Consider the following 24071-nt stretch of genomic DNA (forward strand, 5'->3'; position numbering starts at 1 on the left):
TCAGTAACTTAGCAAAAAATCTATTCCTATTTATTATTTGTAATGTTTGGGGAACAAATATGCTGATAATTCTTTTGCAACTCTAACATGTATGCAACAGGACCCTTTCTAAGTTTGGGACCCTATGAGGTACTAAAGCAAGCATTCACTTCTCTCACGCTTGAGGTCACAAGTTTTTGCAAGTCAAAAAGGTTGAGCATGCCAAAAACATCATGCTGCACACTACCAAATAAAAGAACACTGTTATTCTTACAGGGAAAGGTTTGACAAGACAGGAAATAGGCAGGGTCAGAGAAGTTTACTTAATACTGAGACTTATTTAACCATCGTGAAGCCAAAATACAATGACAGTTAAAAAAATAAACAAATAGCAGTTACACAAAACAAAACCCCAGGATACATGGTCTCTACCGAAACTGATTATTAGATTTTTAGCAAGTACGGGAAGTGGGTATCCCCAGAGAATCCTCACAAAATCCCTAGACATCTTCACCATTGACTTTTGTCGCATGCCTTTCACTGAGATAATGCGGATTCAAAGGGCTTTAATCGGTGGGTAGAAATTTGAACAAAGAAAAATCAGGCTTAAAAGGCTGCAAAAGAACTTCATTGAAGGGAATCATTTTAAAAGCTGTGTTCTCTTAAAAATGGGGAGGGAGGAGGAGGAGGAAAACAGAAAATGGAAGATAGGAAAAATCTAGCTGTTCATTACAATTTTCCATTTTTTGTTTAAACACAGCAGGAGGGCAAAGCTGCTGGCTTCCCTTCATCCTTGCAAATGCCAGGAGGGATTATGCAAACCCCACAACCACCCAAATCTTATTTAAAGTTGTAATCATTGTTCTCATTTAATGACTTTTGCCTGCTTTCACTCAAATATTGCTGCATCTTGTTTCCTGCCAGTTTGGACCCACTGGGAGTCGTCAATTCATAATTGCAGATAAACCTTTAAAAAAAAAAAAGAAAATGCTACCTTCACCAAAAAAGCAAACATCAAGTGACATCTAGTGGATGTCTGGATATTATTTTCTAAGGCCTCTGAATAGCAATATTCTCAACAATAAATTGTCTTAACATCGCTTATAATTTTTGTTTCTCAGGTGAAAGCCTCTGTCTTTTCCTAAGACAGAAGGACAAGTTGTCAGATAGAGAAGTGACTGTTATGTTTTCTCAAAGAAAAGAATTTTCTTTTCGTTAGCATATGAATAGCAATTCTCAAGATAAACCATCCTGGAAGTAATGCACCTGTAACTCACACCATAGAGTGTGCCAAAAAAGAAGTCATGGTATATCCAAAGTTGGACAATTATTTGGGCAGTTATCAACTGTGTAGATGGTTCTTAAGAGAAGATGACATTTCAGGTCCCCAATTCCTCTGTTTATCTATAAACCTAAGGAGCATCATTAATTTGACAAATCTGTATTTAGTCCAACTATGGTCCCCATTTTTCTTCCCTCCCCCTCCCACCCCGCGGGAGAATTGTGTAGGTATCTAGGTCCATTTTCCATAAATGAGTAACATCTGCTTGTTCTTTGCAATTTATTAAAGAACAGTGACTTAACCAAGAGAGCAGCTGAAAACTTAATTGGGATTGGGATTGCTTACCAACTCCTCCCCAGTGATGTCATGTGTCCGAGAGGCGTTGTGGAGAATACATGCCTTGCTTTGGTTGTCCAAAGACTGCTTTTGTTAAAGAGACAGAAAGGGAAATTACAGAGGAATTAAAAGATGGTGTCTAAATTTAGTATTTTCTTTCCTTTCAAGGAAAAGAAACTTGGAATATGCAACTGTAACCCAAAAGCCAGCTGTCTGGCTGTCCCCAAGACTTGCAGCCTTTTAGAGCTGCTCTTCATTTTAATAATCACACACACACACAGAGTCCTGCATGAAGACCTCCTCTGACTTCCTGTAGAAAACCTAGCACTCCCTCCTTGCCTTCTATTCCCCCCAATCATTTCAGGAATTCTTGAGAGTTCTGCTTTTTTTTTTTTTTTTTTTTTTTGAGAGTTCCACTCACTGTTAATCTCAGCTCTGCATCAAACTTCATAGCACTGTCCTGTTCTTTACCTACTTTGGCCCATATGCAAACTTTTCAGCTTTTTGTCGTCCTCCAAAGCAGCAGGGACACTAAAGCTGCGTGTGCCGTCAACTTTACTGAAGTGTGGGTAAGAGGAGGGAAGCTGCGGCCCAGATGGCTCCGCAAACCGATGACCGGACTTGATGCAGTGATACAGTGTCTGGGATTTGTTTCCAAATAATTCACTGGGGTGGGGGATGGGGGAGTAGGTGGGGTTACAGAAGAAACAAAATCAGCTCTGAGTTGGTAAGTGTTGAAGCTGAGTGATGACTGCACGCAGTTCATGCATTCTACTTTTGTATATGATTGAAATTTGCATAATAAATATTTAAAAGAACAAGTTCCTTGTCCATCCTCGATGCAAGCAGTTTCTCCGTGGCTCCGGTCCCTTCTCCCATTAGCCTCTACCGCATTTTGGGCCGCCCTCCCACCTGAGTCTCAGTGCCTCTCCTCCTTCTCAGGCTGCCCAAGCCAGCTTTGAGCTCTGGGACCCACTCTAATACTTAGGGAGCCCATCAGAACGGCTTGCCGACTCCCTAAAAATAAAGAAACCAGGTTTTGCCCTAAGAGGAATTCTGCCCTGGCTTTATGACCTACCCGGCTCAGGTACAAGTGATGTAGCTGGAACGCGGCCTGAGTATACAGCGTTTTAAAAGGTTAGTTCCCTTCCTCCAGCGATTTCAATTCTAATTGAAGTTCTTAAGTTGATTCTAACAGAAGTTGGCACAGATAATTATATCAGGACAAAGCAGTTTAAAAGATAATATTCTATGCCTACAAATAAGTCTAGGAGAGAAAGCACAGGTAAAACGTGGCAACTGGGTGATTATTTTTGCCTTCTAACCAAAAGATGTTCAACGTAGACATCGCGTCACATATAAATAGACCTATCTTTAGAAAGAAACAATATATGTCTCTCTACCCCTCAGCTACACTGCAGTAGCCAAGGGCCAGGCAGCTATCCCAGCAGGTTCAGCAGTGGTGCACTGGAAGCCTGAGAAATCTAAACACACCCGTCCATGAACTTGGTGGGAGGGGAGGGGGGCACACTGGCCTGGAGCCCATGTAATTAACCAGTTTCTCTTCCATCTTAATCAGCATCAACTGGCCACCGGCTCCTTTCACTTAATTTTGTCTACTTTAGCCTAGGAAAAATGCAGGCTTTACTTTGTGCAGCTCTGAAGTCACCTGAGATTAATGTTCAAACCGCCCCCCCCAACCCAAGGCATGCTTATGAAGAGAGGAAACGAGGTTTATGTAAAGAAGAAGCGTTTTCACTTTGACATGCATGTGCAGGCAGAATAAGAGAATTCGCTCTGGATGATGATGCTAATAATACGAAGGTGGAAACTGTGTTGTGCCCAAGAGGGAGGAAATTGATTCAGAAATGCGGGGATGGGGAGGGAGAAGTAGCTGTGACTTCTGCAGCCACTTGCCAAACCCCTCTGAGCAAGGGACTTGGGAAAGGGAATGTGTTCCCAGTGGTATGTGCCATTGTTCCCAAACACATGGGAGACAATGTCAGCACTTACTTCTGGCACTAAATTGAAAAAAACACTTCCTCTCTTTCTGCCAGCACCATTTTTTTTCTCCCACTCACCCCCGGAGTTTGACACAGTTTCCTTTCCAAGGAGACTGGCTAACATATTCCAGTGAAGGAGCTGGGGGACCGCGTGAGACGGGCATGGGGACCAGTTTAGGCTGAAATGAATTAGGAAACATTTTTAAGTTACCCTTTGAAGTTTTTATTGCCTTATCATCAAACAGCTTCTCTTCTTTGGCTGTATATTGATTTTTTTCTGACTATGAAAAAGTGTTTCAGCTCTTCTATGATAATCAAACACAGTCTCAGTTCAACAGGCACCTTCTTTTTCCTGAACTGTACTGTTCCACATATCATGGAATTATCCTATACTCCCCCCCGCCCCCGTCGGACAGGACCTTCAGAGAGCATTAATCTTCTTCCAATATTATTTTTCCTATCATTCCCAACAATATAACGTTTCCATTCCAAACATACAGCTGCAGGGGATTATATCATTATTTGCCTTTGTTCTAGTCAAAGTATATTTTATGAGAGCTTCCTGTCATTTGTCCTGAGCTAGGCTACTATTTGTCAAAACATCACTTCTGAGATTGCCTGCTTCTCTAAGATGCCAGAAAAAAAAAAAAATTGTGTCAACTAAAAGTTAAGCCCTTATAAATCCCACAGGGGTTTCAAAATGGAACACACTTGGGATTTCATTTCCCTCTAAGTATAATGCCCTTTCTAATACCCAGAGTGAATACTCTCAGAAGAGTATTTTGTCACAGTATTCCCCTTCTAGCCCCTTGCACCTTAGAAAATACTGTATAAGCATGAATGAATGAATGAATGAATGAATGAATGATTTTATACCTTAACTACAGCCCCCTCTCTTTAGATAACGGCCACCAGGTGGCGGCAGTTTTCCACAGCCGTATAGTCTGGACTCCAAATTCACTAAATACAATAGGAGAGCCCGAGGGGACCCTGTGGATTACCTAATGACTCTCCTTACTTCATGCTAAAAAAATTGAGCAGCCATAAGGTTACTTTATTTATTCAAGATCTTTTAGTTGATAAAAGAGCAGACCTTAAACTCGAGTCTAAAACACACCAAAGCTAACGCTTTTCTATTATACCAACTTGGATGTTTTTTTCTTCAAAACTTGTAGTTTGTAGTCATAACTTTCCCATATATTTTCGATATTAAAAATATTCATTAAAATAGCAAATATGATCAAAATTAAACAAAGATGTTTCATCATAAAATTTTAAGCTTTTTTCTTAAGCAATAATATAGTTTTCATGTTTAAAATGTTGAAATATAGATAATCCAAAAAGGAAAAAAATTACTTGTAATTCCAACAGCCAGAGACAAGCATTATTTTGCTACTATTCTACTAGAGGTTGCTTTACTCATCTGTAAAATCCATTTTGGAAAATTAGGAGCAAATCAAGACATAATTGAGTAATTTGTTAATCTTAAATTTTCTCTATAATCTTACTTTCATTTTTTTTAAAAGATTTTATTTACTTGAGAGAGAGAGAGAGAGAGCACAAGGCGGGACACAGAGGGAGAGGAAGAAGCAGGCCTCCCGCTGAGCAGGAAGCCCGATGCGGGGCTCGATCCCAGGACGCTGGGATCATGACCTGAGCTGAAGGTGGCCGCTTAACTGACTGAGCCACCTGGGTGCCCCTATAATCTTACTTTCATAAAAAGTTATTAGGTATTTTCCTTAGGAGACCTCTTGGATCTTTTAAAATTTTTCCCAATTTAACCATGTTTAGTTACCAGTAAGGGGAGACCATTTTTAATTTACTTCTCTCTTTTTTTCCTTACACTTTTTAACTAGATTCCCTCAGTGAGAATTCCAGTTTCATTTATGTTTCCCTTTTCCCATTCTTTTCAGTAAGGAAAAGAAAAAGCACTGTCAAAACACCGTGTCCATAACCCATCTCCAAAGGGAGAGGTGTCTTTTCAGCAAAGGGCATTTTATTTTCACTTTTGATAAGTTATTTCTCCCCACCTCACCTCTCTTCTCAGAATGATGATATAATACTAGAGGGTATTTCTCAGCTAAAAGGATCGGGTCAGTTACATAAAATAGTAAATTTTACACTAATGAACAGAGGTACTATGGCTTTAAATGCCTGATCAAAGATTACGCTATTATCTTTACTAGAATGATTACATGCCTCTTAGCATGGGTTTTGCATGTAAAGCTCTCTCTATATCTAGGGATGCTCTCTGAATCTATCAATATTACTACAAATATCATTGAGCTTTGGTGCATGATTTCTACCGTTCTCTGTAATCTGAGGTTCTTAAGACCGACAGTTTATCACTGCTACCTTAAGGGCATGCAATAGAGGTTACCAGTAGGGAAGGAAGTTGGAGGGCAGAGAGATGTCTGAACTCTTGGCACTCCCCTAACAGGGACCACTATTGGAGTTGAAGATGCAGGGAAAAGAAGAGAAATGAGAAACCGGACTAAGATCTGAGTTGGGGATGGTCAAAGCAAGACGCTTGCGGTAGGAAGCCCTGCTGAGAATGCTCTAAATGACAACTTGGACTCACTACTCCCGTAACCATGCCAGTGTGTCTGAGGCCCATTAACTGCAAACTCCTATCTATTCACTTCACACAATTCCAGGTGCCTCCGTATCTTAGCCCTCTAGTCTTCCATCATTCTTCCATTGATAAGATGGAAAACGAATTTGAGGAAATAATTATCTGGTATGTCCTGCCAGGGGGGATGGAGAGGGCCCTGTGGCAGGAAGTACTGTGGAAGGAAGGTGCTCTGAAACCCAAATCTTGGGCCTTGGCCTCCCTATCCACCTAGGCCAATTGTTCAAGTACTAGTACGTGGCTTCCTCTGCTGCTAGCCACCCAGGTGAGTTAATTGATGGAGCAGCGGATGCTTGTAGGCATCTCCCTGATTATTTCTCTTCTGAGGTGTCCAGCACTAAGGACAGGAGTGGACGGTGGGAATCATCAGTGAGGCAGAATTGTAAAGGAAGAAGGCTTCTGCCTGGGAAGTTAGTGAACTGAGAGTGTGGTTATTATTCAATTTGTAGTTCATCTAAAGATCATAAGGTGCGGTCCTATGTGTGAGAACGAGGCTTGTCTTTGGACATCGGTAAAAAATTTTGGTTTCCTTTCTGCTGGGGAGGAAGAACTTGCCCTTATAAACGGACGCTACCGGGCTTCCCTTTTCCTACCAACTGAATCCACCCAGTTGGAATCAAGCAAAACTGATGTGAGCTTAGGAACCAACCCTTATTAGCAGAGGGCCTTCACCTCCTGGAAAACCGGTCTAGACTACTACTTAGGTGTTCTACTTTGTAATTATTTACTATCTTGTACACTTTTATCACTTTTCTAAATGTTATATTTCACAATAAAACAAAGTAAAAATAGTGTAAAATATCCAAACTTTGCATATGTAACACAGAAAATTAGTCTCCAATGAGCTCAACCCAATTGACTGGTAGGATACGGCTCTTGCATATGGCACGTTCTTTGCTTTCTTCATTAAATTTGCTATCTTAGGGAATTTCCAGGCGTCTGCCCTTATGCCGCTGTAAAGAATACTCAGCTGTTTCCTTCCTATGTAGGGAAAAACCAGGTGTGCCCTCCTTTGTCTTTCTTCCCTGTTTGTCTCCTTTACTACTCACATTAAACACCTCACTTCGGGTCACTCATTGTGTGGAGCCTTTTCCACACACCAAACAATTCTCCGAAATACCAGCAGGGTGTCCTACAATTTAACTCCGTTCTGACACGATCTACCCAGAGATAGCATCAGATCCCACAGGTTAAAGGCTCAGTCCCACAAGACTGCCCTCCCCCACACACACACACACTTCAGATGCGTCACAAGCCCAGGCTGTCACCCGTGCTGCTGACCAATTGGCTACAGACCAGAGGTTCCAGCGACCCCCTCCTTCAACTCAATTTCCTAGAGTGTCTCACAGAATTCAGGGAAGCACGTTTGTTTACCAGTTGATTAAATGACATGATCAAAGATCCAGATGGAAGAGATGAGGGCAAGCTATGTGGGAAGTGTCTCAGAGCTTCTACACCCTCTCCAGGCTCACCACTCTCCCAGCACCTCCACGTGATCACCAACCTGGAAGCTCTCCTAACCTCTTATTTTGGGGATTTTATGGAGGTTTCATCACATGGGCATGATCCATTATTAATTCCAGTGTTAGCCCTTCTTCCCTCTCAGGGGGGCGGGGATGGAAATTCCAAGCTTCTAATCATGGCTTGGTCTTTCTGGTGACCAGCCCACACCCAGGACCCATAGGAAGCCACCCAGAGTCACCTCATTTGAACAAGACAGTCATCACCCAGGAAATGACAAGGGTTTCAGAAGTTCTGTGTCAGCACCTGGGGTCAAAGACCAATATTAAAACAAGAGATACTCCTAGTGCTCTTCTCACTTAGGAAATGACAAGGGTTTATGAGCTCTGTGCCAGGAACTGGGGGCAGAGACCAATATGTATTTTCTCTTATAGCCACCATCTTCTATAGATTAAATGCGCTGATCTTAGTCCCAGTCTCTTGGGTCACATATGACAAACCTAATTCCCTTTCTGAGTCTTTAAAATCAAAGATCTATCATACCCCCAAGAACCTTCTCTAGCCACTCCTTCCACCCAACACACACTTTTTCTCCAAACAACGCCCCCCTGCCCCGCCCCCCCCGATCTTCCATCTATCCCTCATGAACATGGTTCCAAGTCTCTAACTTTCAGAGTAGCTTCAGATATGAACAACTTCCCTTGAGTATGGTGCCCAGACGGAAATAGACGCCAGGTATGGATAAACTAGAGGGCTGTCATTAGTCCTCTTGCATTCTGTATTCTCTCTACCACTTGGAAGACTGAAGATACTGCAAAGAACATGGACTTTGAAGCCACAGGACCTGGGAATTTTAATAGTGGTCATTAGTTGAAATGCTAAGCAAGTTACTCAAGATCTCTGTGTCTATTTTTGTCATCTATACAGAATGTTTTATCTACTCTCCCACAGGTACGCTCTGAGAAAAACAGTTTGTAGAAGTAAAGCAGACTTTCAGTAAGTGGGAACGAACATTAACAGTGTGAGCTAAGCCTGAATCTCTTGGCAGTCACATCATACCATTTGTTCTTACTCAACTGTTACCATGTACTGGTCAGGGTTCAGAGAATAGAATCCACTAGTTTAGCAGAAAGATTTATTTAAATTTTATTGACTGCAGAAATAATTTATATCATGACCCAGTATACACACGAACACACAAATATGTAATTCAAACAATGTTCACAATATTTACCCATCTGACATGTGCTGTCCTCTGCTGTTTCTCTATTTAATTTTTAAAAATGCACTCGAGGAGTTGATTTCATGACTCACTAATGAATTGTGACCCACAGCTGGAAAATACTACATTGCAGGTTATAACATGGCCTAAAGAATCACTGGGAGGACAGAAGAAACAAACTCTAGCTTGTGCTTCCAGGAATGGGGCAGCTGAGCTGCCGGCTCCAGAAGCACTCCATCTGCATGACCCACACTCGCAAAATGATGTCTCGTGAATCTGACGCTAGGACATCTGACCGGCAAAACCTAAGTGGCACCCGAAGCCCTGGTGCAAAGGGGTCTGGGCATACAGCACAGGAAATATGCCTGGAAGGTTGCAAATGATGTCCATCAAGCTAATGCACAGACTCAGCCAACCACCTGCAATGACATGCTGCTGACACATAGTAACTCAAAAGTACCTGGGATGGACAAACCCAGTGGCCTCAACACACATCATTATGTACTTTATCCCTACTAAATTGCCTATTTTCTTGGCTATGGCCTATTATCGCTACTCTAGTGAGGGAAACTCACAGAACTTGTACAATTTATTTGATGGAATGAAATCAAAAGAACAAACCATCTGGAAATCCCCAGGTTACATCTCCTTTCACAAACATAGCTTTACCCAGCCAACCTAGGGCCTACCAAAGGATGATTAAAAAATTATAATAGGGGTGCCTGGGTGGCTCAGTTGGCTAAACGTCCAACTCTTGATTTTGGCATAGGTCATGATCTCAGGGCCCTGAGATCAAGCCCAATGTCGGCTCCGTGCTGAGCATGGAGCCTGCTTAAGATTCTCTCTCCCTCTCCCCACCCCTCCCCCAAATAATAATTAAAAAATAACCTGAGGATTCTCTTCTTCCCAATGTCACAAAGAATGTTAAGATCAAAAACATTTTTTAAAGATTTTATTTATTTTATCTTATTTATTTGACAGAGAGAGAGCACAAGCAAGGGAGTGGCCGGCAGAGGGAGAGGGAGAAGCAGGCTCCCCACTGAGCAGGGAGCCCAATTCAAGGATCGACCCCAGGACCCCGGGATCATGACCTGAGACGCTTAACTGAGCCACCCAGGCACCCCAAGATCAAAAACATTTTTGAGAGCAATGAAGAGAAGGGACGAACAAGGAATAACTTCAACTTCTTTTTATTATCTTTTTAGTCACTCATACAATAATTTTTATCTGTGAAAGAATTCAAATTTATTGAATGAAAGGCACTGCTTATGATTTACAAAACAATTAAGTTGAAGAGGAAGCTTCCAGTGAATTAAATAATACAGGGTTTTTTGGATCTGTAATTGATAAACATTTGATTAAAAAAATAAACAGTTTGTATTAGGTCACCACACAGATTTATACAACAATCAGATGTGTAAAAACATAAGTAAGGTTTTAGGGGACCCCAACAGAGGTATCTTTTCCTAAATCCTAAGAGAACCAAACAGTTTTAGAAGCTAAAGCTATTATGTTTACAGACGTGCAAAACACCAAAACACTTGAAGCAAAAACGCTTTATTTTTAAGAAAAAAGTATGTTTCCTCATTTTCTATTCTTGGCATAAATGTTAATTCTTCCCCGTGGAACCAAAACCTCCTGAACCCCTTTCAGTGTCATCTAAAACCTGAAAAGACATAAAGGTGGTCGCCAGGTAGTCAATTTCAGTTCTCTTTCAGTTCTCTCTAGCTCCTAACCTCTAAGACTTTTATTCTTGCTGTACCATCCTTTCAAAAAGGAGATTACAAAAAGAAAATTAAATTTTTAAAAAGCTCCATAAATAAAATACTGGGCAATTTTCAAAAAAGCTAGAGAAATAGAATTTCAGGGTATATTTAAATGATTTATTACCCAAAGTAATGCTATATAATAGCTATGAAAAACATTTCACGAAATTCTAAAACTAAGCTTTTAATTTTGCTTTAAACAGGACTATTATATGTGCTATTATTTAGTTACAAATAGCATATGAAACCCTTGAAATTGTATTTTTCCCTTCAATGAAGATGTTACATCATTTATTCCCTGCTCAGCTTTTATGATACTTACCTGAACTTCCTCTATTTCTGGATAAAAAATCCGTTCACAAATGAGCTGTGCAATCCGATCACCCTTTTTGACTTGAAAGGAAAAAAGAGTTTATTACTGATATTTTATTGATCTTTTCTCTATATCTTGCCTGTACAGTGAGAATTTGAGGAGGGAGCATGTGTTATCTAGACACTCAGAACTCAGAAAACTCACTGCATTTATGTGATTATATGCGTCTAACGTACCTTGAAACTTTTCTTTGCCAAAATTAAATAGTACGACACCCACATTTCCTCTGTAATCTTCATCTATGACGCCAGCTAAGGAAAAGAAAAATAATAGAAGCATGGTTTATGCGACCAAAACACTGAGGGTGTAGAATTACCTCAAAATCATTCTTATGTAGCTCCGAGGTTTTAATCCTCAAGAATGAGTAAGTGAATCTTGCTCTGGAACTAGGTAAAATCTCAAAACTAAGAAATGAGTCTTAATAGAATGCAAATACAGAATTTATAGAATGGCCCTAATTTTCCCACCTGTCACCCTTACAAATGGTGACCATTTCCTATTCTAAACTGGCAGTAGGTATTTAGCATCTCAGATGGGTCATCCTGAATTGCTCACTCCGAAACTACTGTTCATCTGCTGCACACCTGCTAAAAAGACTAGAACAAAGTTACCACTTGCGTTTTAAAGGTTTTTCCTGGTACCACCTTCCCACTAATATCCAGAATGAAATATGATTGAGTCATAAATAAAAATGTCAAACAGCCTGAAGATCTGCAGTGGAGTAAGTCAATGCTGACATTGTTGAGCCACAGTCTAGCTAATATCAGAACATTCATTTTATAATAAAAATGGAGGTGAATACTTCCGTTCATATTCCACCTGTCCTTTTAATTTGAGCCACCATCCGTTCTTAGAGCATGATCTCTCAGAAGACATTAGCACATCAGCTTAACAAGGAGTACACTATTCTATAACACCGTGTGTAATCAGTACCTGTTTGAGATTATGAACACAGGGACAACAAATCTTTGCAGGAGAGGACTTGAGCCAGGGCCCTGCCTTGGCCCACAGAGGTACATTTACCAGGCTTGTTAGCATTTAACTTTGAGCCAAGAACTTAAAATGTTCCCATAAACACAAGCACAGATAATGCAGGTGTAGCAGGCCTTCCCATTTCCTCTTTCAATATTGAGACATAATTCACAACTCAATGGTTTCTAGCGTATTCGGAATTGTGCGACCATCACCACAGTCAGTTTGGGGGACCGTTTTCATTACCCGAAACAAAATCCCCTACCTATTAGGAGTCACTTCTCTTCCTCCTCATCCTCCCCACTGCCAATTTCCTTCTATACACGTTCATTCTTTCCCCTCAGTTTGTAAAATTTCATGGCACCCTAATTAAATGTAGCTCCATGTTACAGTTTACTATTAGTAACACCCCACCTCCTAAAAACCAAACACACAAAAGTCTTATTAAAGAAAAAAAAAAAGAAAGTAAAAATAATCAGGATTGTAGCTCAATGGGTATTAATGCTGATTGACCAGACTCATAATTATTTTGAAGGTCAACTGAAAAAAAAATTTTTTTTTTTTTTAAGAACAAAGGTAAGCATTCCCCTTCAATTTTCTTATAAGGGGAAAAACACTTAGAGAAACCAACATTTTAGATTTTTCCAGTGGATTATAGAAGTTTAAAGGAATCCCTGTGCTTTATGAATGATTTACTAGGGAGAAATGAAATGAAATTGAAGCATTCTTAAAGGTTCCTGACACACTTTTAAGAGTTTGAATTAAAGGTAAGTAATTTTAAACAGTGAGAAGGAAGGGTAGATACGTAGCAGAAAGGCAGCAGAGGAGGTTCATATCATGTCTAGATGGAAGGAAACAGTCTATTCTTTTCTAGCTGCACAGAAACAAAGCCTTGACCAATTCAAAGAATCCTGAAGCCTGGCTTCTTTCCCCACTGCCACTTGACCATTAAATTAGTTCTTACTGTGTAATTGGTAGAACGAGGGGACCAGCTGTTTTCTATATTATCTATATGCAGCAAAGTTCTGGCTGTAGGAACAACCTGGATCGGATTCACTGGCAAAACCCCTGCGGAGAACATGCTATTGCCTGCTAGAACAAATGAACCCAGAAGACCACAGAATCTCCAAGCTGCAGATCTCAAGTGCAGGCTAGTACTCAGCTGCCTGGAAGGGGTTCGATGAAGACAATGTGGACTGACTTCTTAACTCTTAGTTTCTACTTTATAAGAAAGATCTTAGATTACCCAAATAGTACACATACATATAAAACTAATAATGTTCCCCTACCTTCCCTCGGGCAGCCAATATTACAGTAATGGATTTTATGTATTACTTTCTTGTATATTAGTCAGATGTCAGAAGTCCTTGTATTTTAGTGATTTTTAGTCTCTCATCAAAATGCTTCCAAAAGGCACTTTCCTGATCAAAGGGTGTGTACATTTAAAATTTTAATGGATATTTCTAGATTACCTTGCAAAAAAGGTGTAGCAATTCAAACTTCTATCAGCGATATTTAAGAACGCCCATTTCCAAAGTCCTTGCCAATACCAAATGACAGCAATCTTTTTTTTTTTAAGATGTATTTATTTGAGAGAGAGCATGTGTGTGAATTGGGGGAGGGGCAAAGGGAGAGGGAGAGAATCTCAAGAACACTCCATGCTGAGCATGGAGCCCAGAGCCTGACACAGGGCCTGATCCCACGACCTGAGCCAAAACCAAGAGTCAGATGCTTAACCAACTGAGCCACCCAGATACCCCCAGATGGCAGCAATTAAAAAAAAAAATTCTGGCCAATGTGATGAGTGAAAAATGGTATCTCATGGCTTTACTTTGTATTTCCCTGATGACTAATAAGGCTAGAATGTTTTTCCTCTGTATGTTTGTTGCACATTTGTATGGCCTCTTCTGTATTTTGTTTATGATTTTTTCCCTTATTTGTTTGGGTATTTAATTCTTTTACCTATGACCTGCAAGTATTTATGTTTTTACTTTATGGTATCTTCTCCCATACAAAAACACTCCCTTTTTGGAAAGACCTTTGCTATATGTCTATAAAGTAGTCCCAGCAAACTCAAATGGTTGTGTGTCTTGAATTCTGTTAAGCCAGATATCTACCAAGATTTTATGCTTGGCACATAGAAATGTGAAAAGCCTTTTAACTAACTAAAAGAAATGAAGTTGTTTGAAGTCAATTAAAATGTATCATAGAAAAAAAAGCGCCCTCAGTAATACTTTTTTTTAGCATGAATGCCAATAGTATGAAAAATCCAATTGTTCCAAGTTTATTTATTACTCAAAGGCAATTTGACCTTCAAGAAAAACCCAAGACATTCTTTTTCTACATAAGGAACATAAGCATCAGGGATATTTCTCTTCATGAGAAAGCAGAAAGTATTTTGAAGTTATCACTGGAAAAATCATACATTGGAACTGGCAGAGTAATTAACTGACTTCAGGCACAAGTTTTACTGTGTCAAGACTTTGGCATGTCATTTGTTGGAAACCTTCTTTAGTGAAAACTATCCACACCTACCAGATGTGAATTCTGAACAGAATCCTGCATACTCAACTTTTCCCTTTGACCCTTATTTACAGCCTGGGATTTCTAACAACATCTCTCTTCTGAAGTAAAAACTGTGGCCAACTATGATAAACGTGTGCCTAAGAGACATTTTTAAGATACTCCGCATCCAAGAACACACCACAATGTGATTTTATGAATAATACCACATCAACCACCAAGCAAACTAACTTTCCATTTCTTTTACATGAATGTTTTTCAGAAGGTTGTTTTAAACAGAGCAAAAATTAGTAACAAAGTCAGAAAAAAAAAAAAGTTGCCACATTAAAAAAATCTTTGCATTCTCTAGGGGACAAATATAACTTACAGGGTCTAATTAATATGTGCTAAGTAGTGTGAGATGCTTTGCATATATTATCACTCAATCCTCCTATCCTTGTGAGGCAGGCACACTAATTTTCTTTTTATGGAAGAGCAAACTGAGGCTCAGAAAGTACTAACTAGCCAATTAATGACAAAGCTGGGACCCAAGTCTAGTTGTTACTCCAAAGCCCATGTTCCTTTCACAACCCTTTGAAATTTCTTTAAAAATATATGTAATCTTCTATATCCTGAAGTTACAGTCCTAAATTGCCATACTTGACGTTATAAAAGTATTTTTGAAAAGCAAGCATAAGAGCACACAACCCCAGCGGGCTGTTCATCCCGGCTCGGTCAAACCTGGCTTCTCTTCAGTCCCTAAGAAAGAACTACTTTGGGGATTGTGTCTTGCCCCACAGCACCACCTAGTGACACCGAAGGGAGACGGAGGGGCAGGCCAGAGACAAGGCCAGGGCCACGCCTCACTGCTTACTGATGCCTACTGCGCAGGTTAACAGGGAGCTGACTGAGGACGGGGCCTGGTTGGTGCAGGGATGGGGTGAGGCGATAGCCAGCATTTAATTGCAGTGTAAAGAACAGAGGGACTGGAATCACAGATGAAGATTCCAGGGTTTAACATGTCAGCTTGGGCTCATTGCTGAGCCAGTTCTTCCATCTGTTAAAAAGTAGCTTTGTGAAAATGGAGGGATTTGGAGAATCTAGCATACCCGCTCATTGGAGGGCCAAGATGTCTAATTAGGTGAAGTACTCTGCTCACTAAGATGGGAATAAAAGTCAGGACAAAGGTCAGTGAGGTCCGTACCCCAGAAAGGAGGAGATCCAACGCAAGGGAACCGTACCAGAAAGGTGAGAATTTCCTTATGGTGAGGGTGGTTAGGGAGCCTACAGCAAGACAGCCAGCAGAGACTTGGGCTCTTTATGAAAGGGGCTCCACGATGAAGTTGTTGACTTTGGGAGACGTGAGTAAGGCTTTATCGTAAGGGAAACAGGAGTCGCTGAGTACTTGTTCGACAAAAAATGTAGATAGGGAAGCATAGTGTTTTCTCTTCTCACTTAGGGAGAGTCTCTTTTTATATTTTGCCAAATGTGGATGGCTCTCTTACACAGACACGAAAATTCATACAAGACTGACCTGCATTTTCTATAACCTTTTGCTTAAATAATTTAATAATTATTGCTTAAATAATTTCCTAATTTCCTAATACTTGCTCAAAAATGACATAAAAGCTTTTCCTACCCTTATAAAACTACCTTTCTTCTAAGAATAGAGTCACTTTGGACTAAATGCAGATTATCACTAAGCCAAGGCAAAAATCCCATCCATCGGATAATGTCTAGTTAGCCTATTAGTAAAATAACATGCATTTCACATCATGGTCATTTTAAAATTAGACATATTTAAATAATACTTGAAACTGCATCATGATTGTCTATTATTTAAGAGGTGGAAATTTCTAAAGAGGCAAAACACAACAAAAATTATTTCCTTTTCTTGAATCTGTCATTTGATTACTACCTCTTAAGCAAAGGCAAAGTAAACACACACACATATTTACAGAAGAAAAATGTAAACATATTACCTCCTACATCAATGAAGTATTTTGCAGCCAAGCCAGAACGGGGAGCTAAAAAACAAAAAAAAGGAGAAGTTGGCTCCTTTGCAGGGGGAGGGGCGATACTGGATGTAATTTACAATTTAAGCATGCCACTCTCATCTCCTAGGACATCTACCTTTTCATCTTAACTTTAGCAGATGGTTCTGGATTCAAGAATATCTTTATTATACTGTATTATTAAAGTAGGAAAGAACAGTGTGAAAAAACTTGACAAAGTTTAATTCAAAAGCAACTTAAACCACTCTCATGCGACTTCAGTCCATTGAGGATTTGTGGTGGCGTGGTCAGTGGACCGTGGCAGCGGACCGTGGGGGGTAGACTGAGAGGTGAGCAAGTGAGGACAACCTCGGACAAGCTTTCAAGCAGTCTGGCCACAAAGGGAGGACCGTAGTGGGCAGTGACACAGGACTGAGGAAGAAGACTTGTTTTAAGATGGGAGATCTGAGCATGATACAGTCTAGATGGGAAGAGGGCAGAGGAGGAGGGTGGAGAGAGGCATAAACTTAACCAATGGTTAGCCTAGAACTTGGGACTCTTACTCATGATTCAAATGCCAAATGACGTGTCTGTATAAACAAATGAACCAGAGTAAGATAAAAGGCCTGGTATCAGTCAGGCACATGGTCAAAAGCTAAACCTTAAAAATTCAATTCCAATGTTTTTTATTCTTAAAATGAAAACATAGAAAGTGAACTTTATACCTTACACTTGCTGACTTGAGCATCAGGCCTCTCATTAATTATTTTGGCTTCTATAATAATTATTATAAACAATAATTAATTAATTATTCCAGAATAACTTCAATCTGGCACTTTGTCAATATGTGCTGCTTCTTCCTGCTTTTCCTTTTATTTCATTCCATCTCCTTATCCCCACCCCCCAAAATATTCTCAAAATGCAGCCAAATGCTGCCAAAAGGAGATGAAGAAAGAGCCCATCTTGGTTTTTCTGTGAAAGGCAGAAGTATTAGCAGTTCTCACACTCATGGCTAACAAGACGGTGGTGGTCTAGCCCCTCCCCACCTACAGTTCCATTTGTTCCTTTATGTTTACTCTGAAGTTAGAAAGTGATTATTCAATTGAAGAAAGTTTTGAACTCTCTCTCCAATGACAGCTGACTTGCTCTTCATTTTGTCATAGCTCCTCCCACTATAAGGCATTCAGTCCCCTCTAGTGCCCTGAAGGGTATCCCTGACCCCAACATACCCCATGGGAGGACACCCAAAGCAGGAAAGACTAAATGGTCTGATGGACTCTGGGCGAACAGGAGCCAGAAGTTTTACTCTCGGGATAAAAAATGCCGTGTCATTAGCCCAAGCCTGCCTCTATTTTCTTATATAACAAATATTAGCCATTTCATCATCATCTTCACGAAGACATCTGACCTCAGATGCAATTTGATCCTTGAAGGGGGAGCTCCAGTTAAAAATCATCTGTATTTTCAGTTTCTCAGTGAGGAGTTGAGAGAAAAACTCCTGGGCCAATGTGAGCCTCCTAAGAGCTCAAGGAATCAGAAAAAAAAGAGGGGGAGGGCTGAGGGGGTAGGGGTGTGTGTGAGCACAAAAAGCAGATATGTAAATGAAATGTAGTTTTCAAATGGCTGTATTTGCCATCACAGTTGGCACTTCTTTATTCTAGGACACATGCCAAACAGTATCTCTTCCCTCATTTATACCCTAAATGAAACTAAGATGAAGGAATAGATGATAAAGGAAAAGCTTGACAAATAGTTACCATGTCTTAAATCACTTACCTACTCTTCCATAGCACCCAGAAGGAAGAGCTACCTGAATGTCCGTTTTCACAAGGGCTTTCTCCATAGGTGGTAGTGTATAATCATAGGCACTAGGAAAGTAATGAAAGAAAATAACCAGTATTTATTCATAAAATTGTTTTTATATTTTCTTCCTTGTGACTAAGTATATAGAATTGCTTCAAATACATCTCATAAAATAATCACAAAATAATTCATGCAATCTTAAATTTCAATAACCCATCTGACTATAACTTCAGTACTCTAAATTTCCAATTCAGATTAAAAAAAAAGTTTAGGGGTGGCTGGCTGGCTCAGTCGGTGGAGCGTGTAACTCTTTCTTTCCTATTTTTTTTTTTTTTTTTAAGAGAGGGAGAGAGAGAGAGACAAGAGAGGGGGGTAAGGGGAAGAGGGAGAGGAAGAGAATCTTCACACAGGGCTCAATCTCACAACTCTGAGATCATGATCTGAGCTGAAATCAAGAGTCAGATGCTTAACCAACTGAACCACCCAGGCGCCCCAAGTGTGCGACTCTTGATCTCGGGGTTGTGAGTTGGAGCCCCACATTGGGTGTAGAGATCACTTAAAAATAAAAATTTATGAAGAAGGTAGTGGTAGAGATTTCCTTTTAGTCCATTATTAAAATGGTGCTAACTTTAGATACAGTCATTCTGGTGAATTTTTTTGGTTTAAGAGGTTATTAACATGTAATCTTGTTCTCCCCTGAACAAAATTTTGTTGGGAAATTGAAATGCATATTAGCAGGAGGGGGCAGAAAGGCAGACTTCTGAAAGATGCATGCTACTAACATGATATAAGAAGAGGAAGAGAAAGAAAAAACCAAGAGGAGATGTGCAAAGATGGTGTAGGAAGATCCTGAACTCACCCACTCCCACAGACACACCAAACCTATAGCTACATATGGATCATTTCCCTCTGAAAAAGAACCAAGAAAGAAGGGCAAATACTCGCTAATAATAGCTAACATTTACTAAGGCCTTACTCTGTGCCAGGTACAGTCCTAAATGCTTTATATAACTCATTTTATTCTCACAACAATCCTCTAATGATTAGGGAAGACATGCAGAGGGAAGGGGAAAATGGGTGGACAACATGGGGGAGGGGGGCAGGCAGAGCAGTGTTGTATCTGTTCTGCTGGTCTCAGTAGTTAACCAAGCTTACCAAGCTGATACCATGAACCTCACTGGCTGGGGGACAGAGCTGATCACTGGGAAGAGGCCCTGGAGAAGGACACTGCTGAGGACCCGATTCTCTAAGATCCACCCAGCAAATGCTGCTACTGTTGCTATGACTGTAGCCCCCTTCTTGATGGAAATGTGAGATTTCACAATGAGCAGAACTTTGGCGGATCTTAATGAAGACTAGTAATACAGTATTACATTTTCACTTCTTTCATTGGGATTTCCTCTCTTTCAATAGTTAGACCCTAATTTAAATCTAATGTTAAATCTAAGTCTCTCATATGACATGATCACAACAATGCCCAGACATGGTACTACATCATTCCACTTTTATCCATGAGGACTAAGGGACTGAATACATCCCTTTCATCTATAACAGACCATACCTCACTTTTCTTTTCCTTTCCTTTCTTCATTACGATCATCACACACTCCTTTTCCCCTTCTCCTGTACTTGTATGACTTAGACCAGTAGTTCTCACATTAGAATTACCTGGGATGCTTGAAAATAATTCCTAAGGATTTAGTCATGTAGTAAACACCCATTCCCCCCAGTATCACTGTTCACCTACCTTAATGGCTTCAAAGACCTGGACACAGTCGTCAAGTCGGGGGGAGGGGAGCACTGAACTAAGGGTCAAAAATCTTATTACATTCAAACCCTGGGGCAATCAATTCAGCTCTTCACAAAATCCCTCACCTGTAAAAAGGTAAGTAACACTTATCTACTTCAGGATTGTTGTGAGGATTAAATAAAATCGCACATGTAAAGTTTTTAGTAGAGGTAAAAAGTGCTGAACCAATGGAAGGGTGGTAGCATTACTGACATTCCCGCTGTGTTTCAGATTCGTGCTCTTTCTGACATTCCCAGTCCTTGGGGTGAACTTATATATGGACATATAGAGAAATTTCACAATTCCTTTAAGGCAGAAGCACCCTTCATTAATCCTCCCTGGGTATTTTTTCACACCCAGCACCTAGACATCCCCTATGGCTTTTCTTTCTATTGTGCACTGCATCACCCTCAGGCCACGCTTTGAAGCCAAGCTGGGCCTTATTCATCTCTACCTTCCATTTGGAAAGGGTGCAATAAATGTTGCAAAACAAATAATGCCTTGGTGGACACTTATATGTAGTTACCATTCTGCACGCTTGTGTCAAATCCTTACTGAATTTCTGCTAAAGAGGAAAGCTGAAATTTTCAACACTAGGAAAAAGACAGAAATCCTACATATATGCAAAAAGGGTTTGTTTCTGTAATCTTTTAGGTGAAAGTTTCAAGCTGTGGCAGCAGATGGCACGAATATAAGCGAACATGACTGAGAGCTCTAGAACTCCAGGTCTGGACCTTCTCTGCGTGAGGTAGGGATGGCGCCGGCAGAAGGCGGCCGGAAGTCCCCACTCACCTGTACAGGTCGTAGCCCGCAGCCCGCGCGGACCCCTTGGTCGGGGCGGTGGCGTGCTCTGAGAGCCGGACAAAGCGGAGCCGCATGCTGTCCTCCGCAGGCCGGGGCCGCTTGCTGGGGGAGATGGCGGGTGTCGCTTCAGAGCAGGGCATGGCAAACAGAACGCAAGAAAAGACAGCAGCAGAGGAAACAAATGGACACAGAATGAGAGCGCCCGCCAGAATTTAAATCTCCCGCCAGCAACTCCTCGCCCCGCCCCTCCCCTGGACGAGCCCACAATTCTAGCTGAGAGGGGAGGCGAGATTCAAATTTGGGGCTGGAAACCCCTCTTGGAAAGCGGATTTGGGATAGGAAACTACTGCGCCTTCTCAAGCTTTTCCAGCTCAGGGTACAGTATCAACCTGTGCTGGGACAGCTTCGGGGCCTCCCGCTCACACAACAGAAAGCAACCACTTCCCCCACTAGGGGGCCCTAATGGACTCGCGCGCGCGCGATTAGAGGCTGCGCACCCTCCCAGGCCCCTCCCCCCGCCCCGCCCAGAGCCGGAGGGCTTGCTGGTCTCGGCCCTCTGCCCCCTCCTCCGCCTCCTCCGCCTCCTCCGCCTCCTCCGCCTCCTCCCCCTCCTCCCCCTCCTCTCCCTCCTCCCCCGGCGGCCGCGGGGAGGGCCGGCCGGGCTCCGAGCCTCCGCACACGCCCTACATGGCGTGTCCTTCCAGCGTGGGCCCCGACATTACTGGCGCCGCGGCAGCCCCGGCTCCGGCTGCGAGTGCTGGAGAGCGGCCAGAAGAGAGGCCCCGCGGCTTCAGCTCTCCGCCCGACGCTGTGTGCGCACACTGAGCGGAGCAGAGACGTAAAGAAATGGCCGAGCGCGGGGCTAGGGCAGAGGGGAATCATTTGCCCCGAGGTTTGGGTGCTGGTTGGCTCGTCCGCTCCCGCAGGCGCGCGCCGGATCTGCACCCTAAAGCCGCGTCCGGCTAAGATGACCTCGGAAGCAGTAACAGCCGCCGTCTGACAAGGAGCGCACGGAGGCGGCGCTTCGGCCTCCCACGGGCTGGCGCAGACGCTGGGACCCCAGGCCCGGCGTCTCTGCCTTCCACCTTCGACCCGCTTCTTTTTTGTGGCCCCTGTTTGCCAAGACCATCCGCGAGGCACAGGGCCCGGCCCCTGCGCACTGCTGAGTTACCTGGGGCGGCGCCGCTAGCGGCCATGGCTCCTCAGGTTCTAATCCCAGAGACCCCCAAAGCAACGGAACCTGATCACGATGCCCGTGACAGTCGCCACGCTCAGTGATGCGTCCTAGGCTGTGGGCAAGGCAGCGTGTCCCATTTCCTAACAGCAGCCGCAGTGCACGGCGTGTCGTTTACCCTTAAAGGGGGCGGGGGGCATGGTTTTAGGATGATCCCAAGGACAACTCGGTTGCTAGCGCTGTTTCATACGACCCACAGAAGCACAGAGGGGGAGACCCCCAGTGGCTGTGATTCGAACAAAGATCCTGGGCTACCCTGAAATAACAGCAGGGATGAGTAAATAACTTTGTAGGTAATCATAAGTTGGGTTTTCTAATTTCCAGAACTGATGCAAAAAGCTTTCCGTAAAAAACAAAATATAACGCAGCTTGTCAAAATAAATGCGAACTATAGGGCAGTTTTAGAAAAATGACAAAAACGTTAGGGTATTCAGAAGGACTACTTAAGTTTGTCAGGGAAGGGCCTCACCACCATGTTCTATCACAATAATCTTTTTTAATCATACCATGTATTACTACAATCTGTACTTCTTTCATTGTTTATTTATTTTTCTCATTGTCTATTTGCTCTAGTAAACATAAGCTCCAGAGGGCAGGGACCATATATGTCTTCATTCACTACTGTATTCCTGGGGTCTAGCTTAGTGCCTGGCTTAGAAGAGTGCTTGGTAAATGTTTGTTGTATGAATGAAAGAGATCCATCTGGCCCCTGTATAGGATCACTTCTCAAAATCTTGATTTCCTGTCCACCCCTTTAATTTTTTTTTTTTTAAGAGAGAGAAAGAAGGGACAGAGGGAGAGAGAGAGAATCTTAAGCAGGCTACACACCCAGCGAAGAGCCCAACGCAGGGATCAGTCTGGCAACCCTGAGATCATGACCTGAGCCAAAATCAAGGGTTGGTTGCTTAACCGACTGAGCCACCCAGGTGCTCCGTGTCCACCCCTTTAATTTTTAATCAATGTGTTTTGTTTTTCTATATAATGCCTTTTCAAGGCCTGCAATGAAAAACTGGTCTACCCCTCCAACCAAAACCCTCCCTCAAATTTCACTCCTTAGGGGAAAATGCTTACGACTTTTTTTGGTTCTTTCTACTGGAGTGTACCTCCCTATTTCTAAATTATATGTTGCTATTTTTTTAATGGCATAGAAATTATCTTCAGAATTAGGGTAGTTGAGGATTAAGTCTCTTACTGCTTTTTCCACCCCATTCTGCAAATAGTTTTGTCATAATTTTTAGGTAAGTGAGTAGTACTTATCATGACTGTAAATATTATCCACTGTTGAAATGAGTAATGTGATATGATTTTTTTTTTTTTAACACCTGCCCCCCTCAAGTTAATAAGGATGTTGTTCTTCCATTTGTCTTTGTTGGTAGTGGTGTTTTTGATTCACCTATTGCTTGTTCACCCCCCGCCCCCCGCCAAAGGCTCCAGAGAATCCAATACCTCACATCTGTCACATCAAATGAAACACTGAAACACATCAAATCCCCTATCAATTCCATTTCCCCTCTCCCTCACTCCTCTGTTCTCTTGCTCCAATCTGTGCATGTGACTCTCTAGTCCTGCCGAATAGCTATCATCCTGGCACTTCCCTTTGCCCTTCTCTTATATTGGAGCCTTGGTTTTATGGATCTGTTATCTTCCTTTTAGTTTATTCCTTCATTTTGCTGAAGCACTTTCTCTAGTAATTACCTAAGGAAGTTCACATTAGAGATAAATTGAGTCCTAAAATATAATAATTGTAATGACTCCCTTTACCCAAACCCAAATAAAAATCTCACTTCATTCATGAAACTTTTTTACAACCAGTAGTGAGCTCTGCCTTGTCTTATCTCTTACAATACTGACCATATCATTCATTAGCCATATACTCCCATTGTGTAATCACCTCACTTTATGCATTTTATCTTTCACAT

General features: G+C 41.8%; 1 protein-coding gene across 3 annotated transcripts; it reads right to left on the bottom strand.

Annotated features, from left to right (window-relative positions):
• Positions 1-10089: 10089 nt before the first annotated feature.
• On the bottom strand, positions 10090-22203 carry DUT (deoxyuridine triphosphatase). 3 transcript variants are annotated; one of them, XM_036075958.2, is made up of 7 exons: positions 22090-22203; positions 20907-21042; positions 18299-18390; positions 16511-16555; positions 11231-11305; positions 11004-11074; positions 10090-10581 (listed from the first exon to the last, which is right to left on the bottom strand). In XM_036075958.2, exons 1-7 carry the CDS (start codon positions 22112-22114, stop codon positions 10525-10527), a joined length of 501 nt encoding a protein of 166 aa, XP_035931851.1. In that variant the 5' UTR covers positions 22115-22203; the 3' UTR covers positions 10090-10524. The 3 variants fall into 3 exon arrangements, with proteins under 3 accessions (XP_035931851.1, XP_035931850.1, XP_035931852.1); XM_036075957.2 differs by lacking the exon at positions 22090-22203 and adding an exon at positions 21641-21885; XM_036075959.2 differs by lacking the exon at positions 22090-22203 and adding an exon at positions 21606-21740.
• Positions 22204-24071: the final 1868 nt, after the last annotated feature.

This window comes from Halichoerus grypus, chromosome 8 (assembly GCF_964656455.1).
Source record: "Halichoerus grypus chromosome 8, mHalGry1.hap1.1, whole genome shotgun sequence".
Lineage (NCBI taxonomy): Eukaryota > Metazoa > Chordata > Mammalia > Carnivora > Phocidae > Halichoerus > Halichoerus grypus.

Bases quoted from the DNA above. Each gene is read 5' to 3' on its own strand.
- DUT (XM_036075957.2), bottom strand. From the start codon at position 21,800: ATGATTCCCCTCTGCCCTAGCCCCGCGCTCGGCCATTTCTTTACGTCT. The intron at 21,043-21,640 runs GTAATGTCGGGG...CCTGCTCTGAAG, and splicing joins CCGGGGCTGCCGCGGCGCCA to CGACACCCGCCATCTCCCCC. The intron at 11,306-16,510 runs GTAATATGTTTA...TCTTTTCCTTAG, and splicing joins ATACTTCATTGATGTAGGAG to CTGGCGTCATAGATGAAGAT.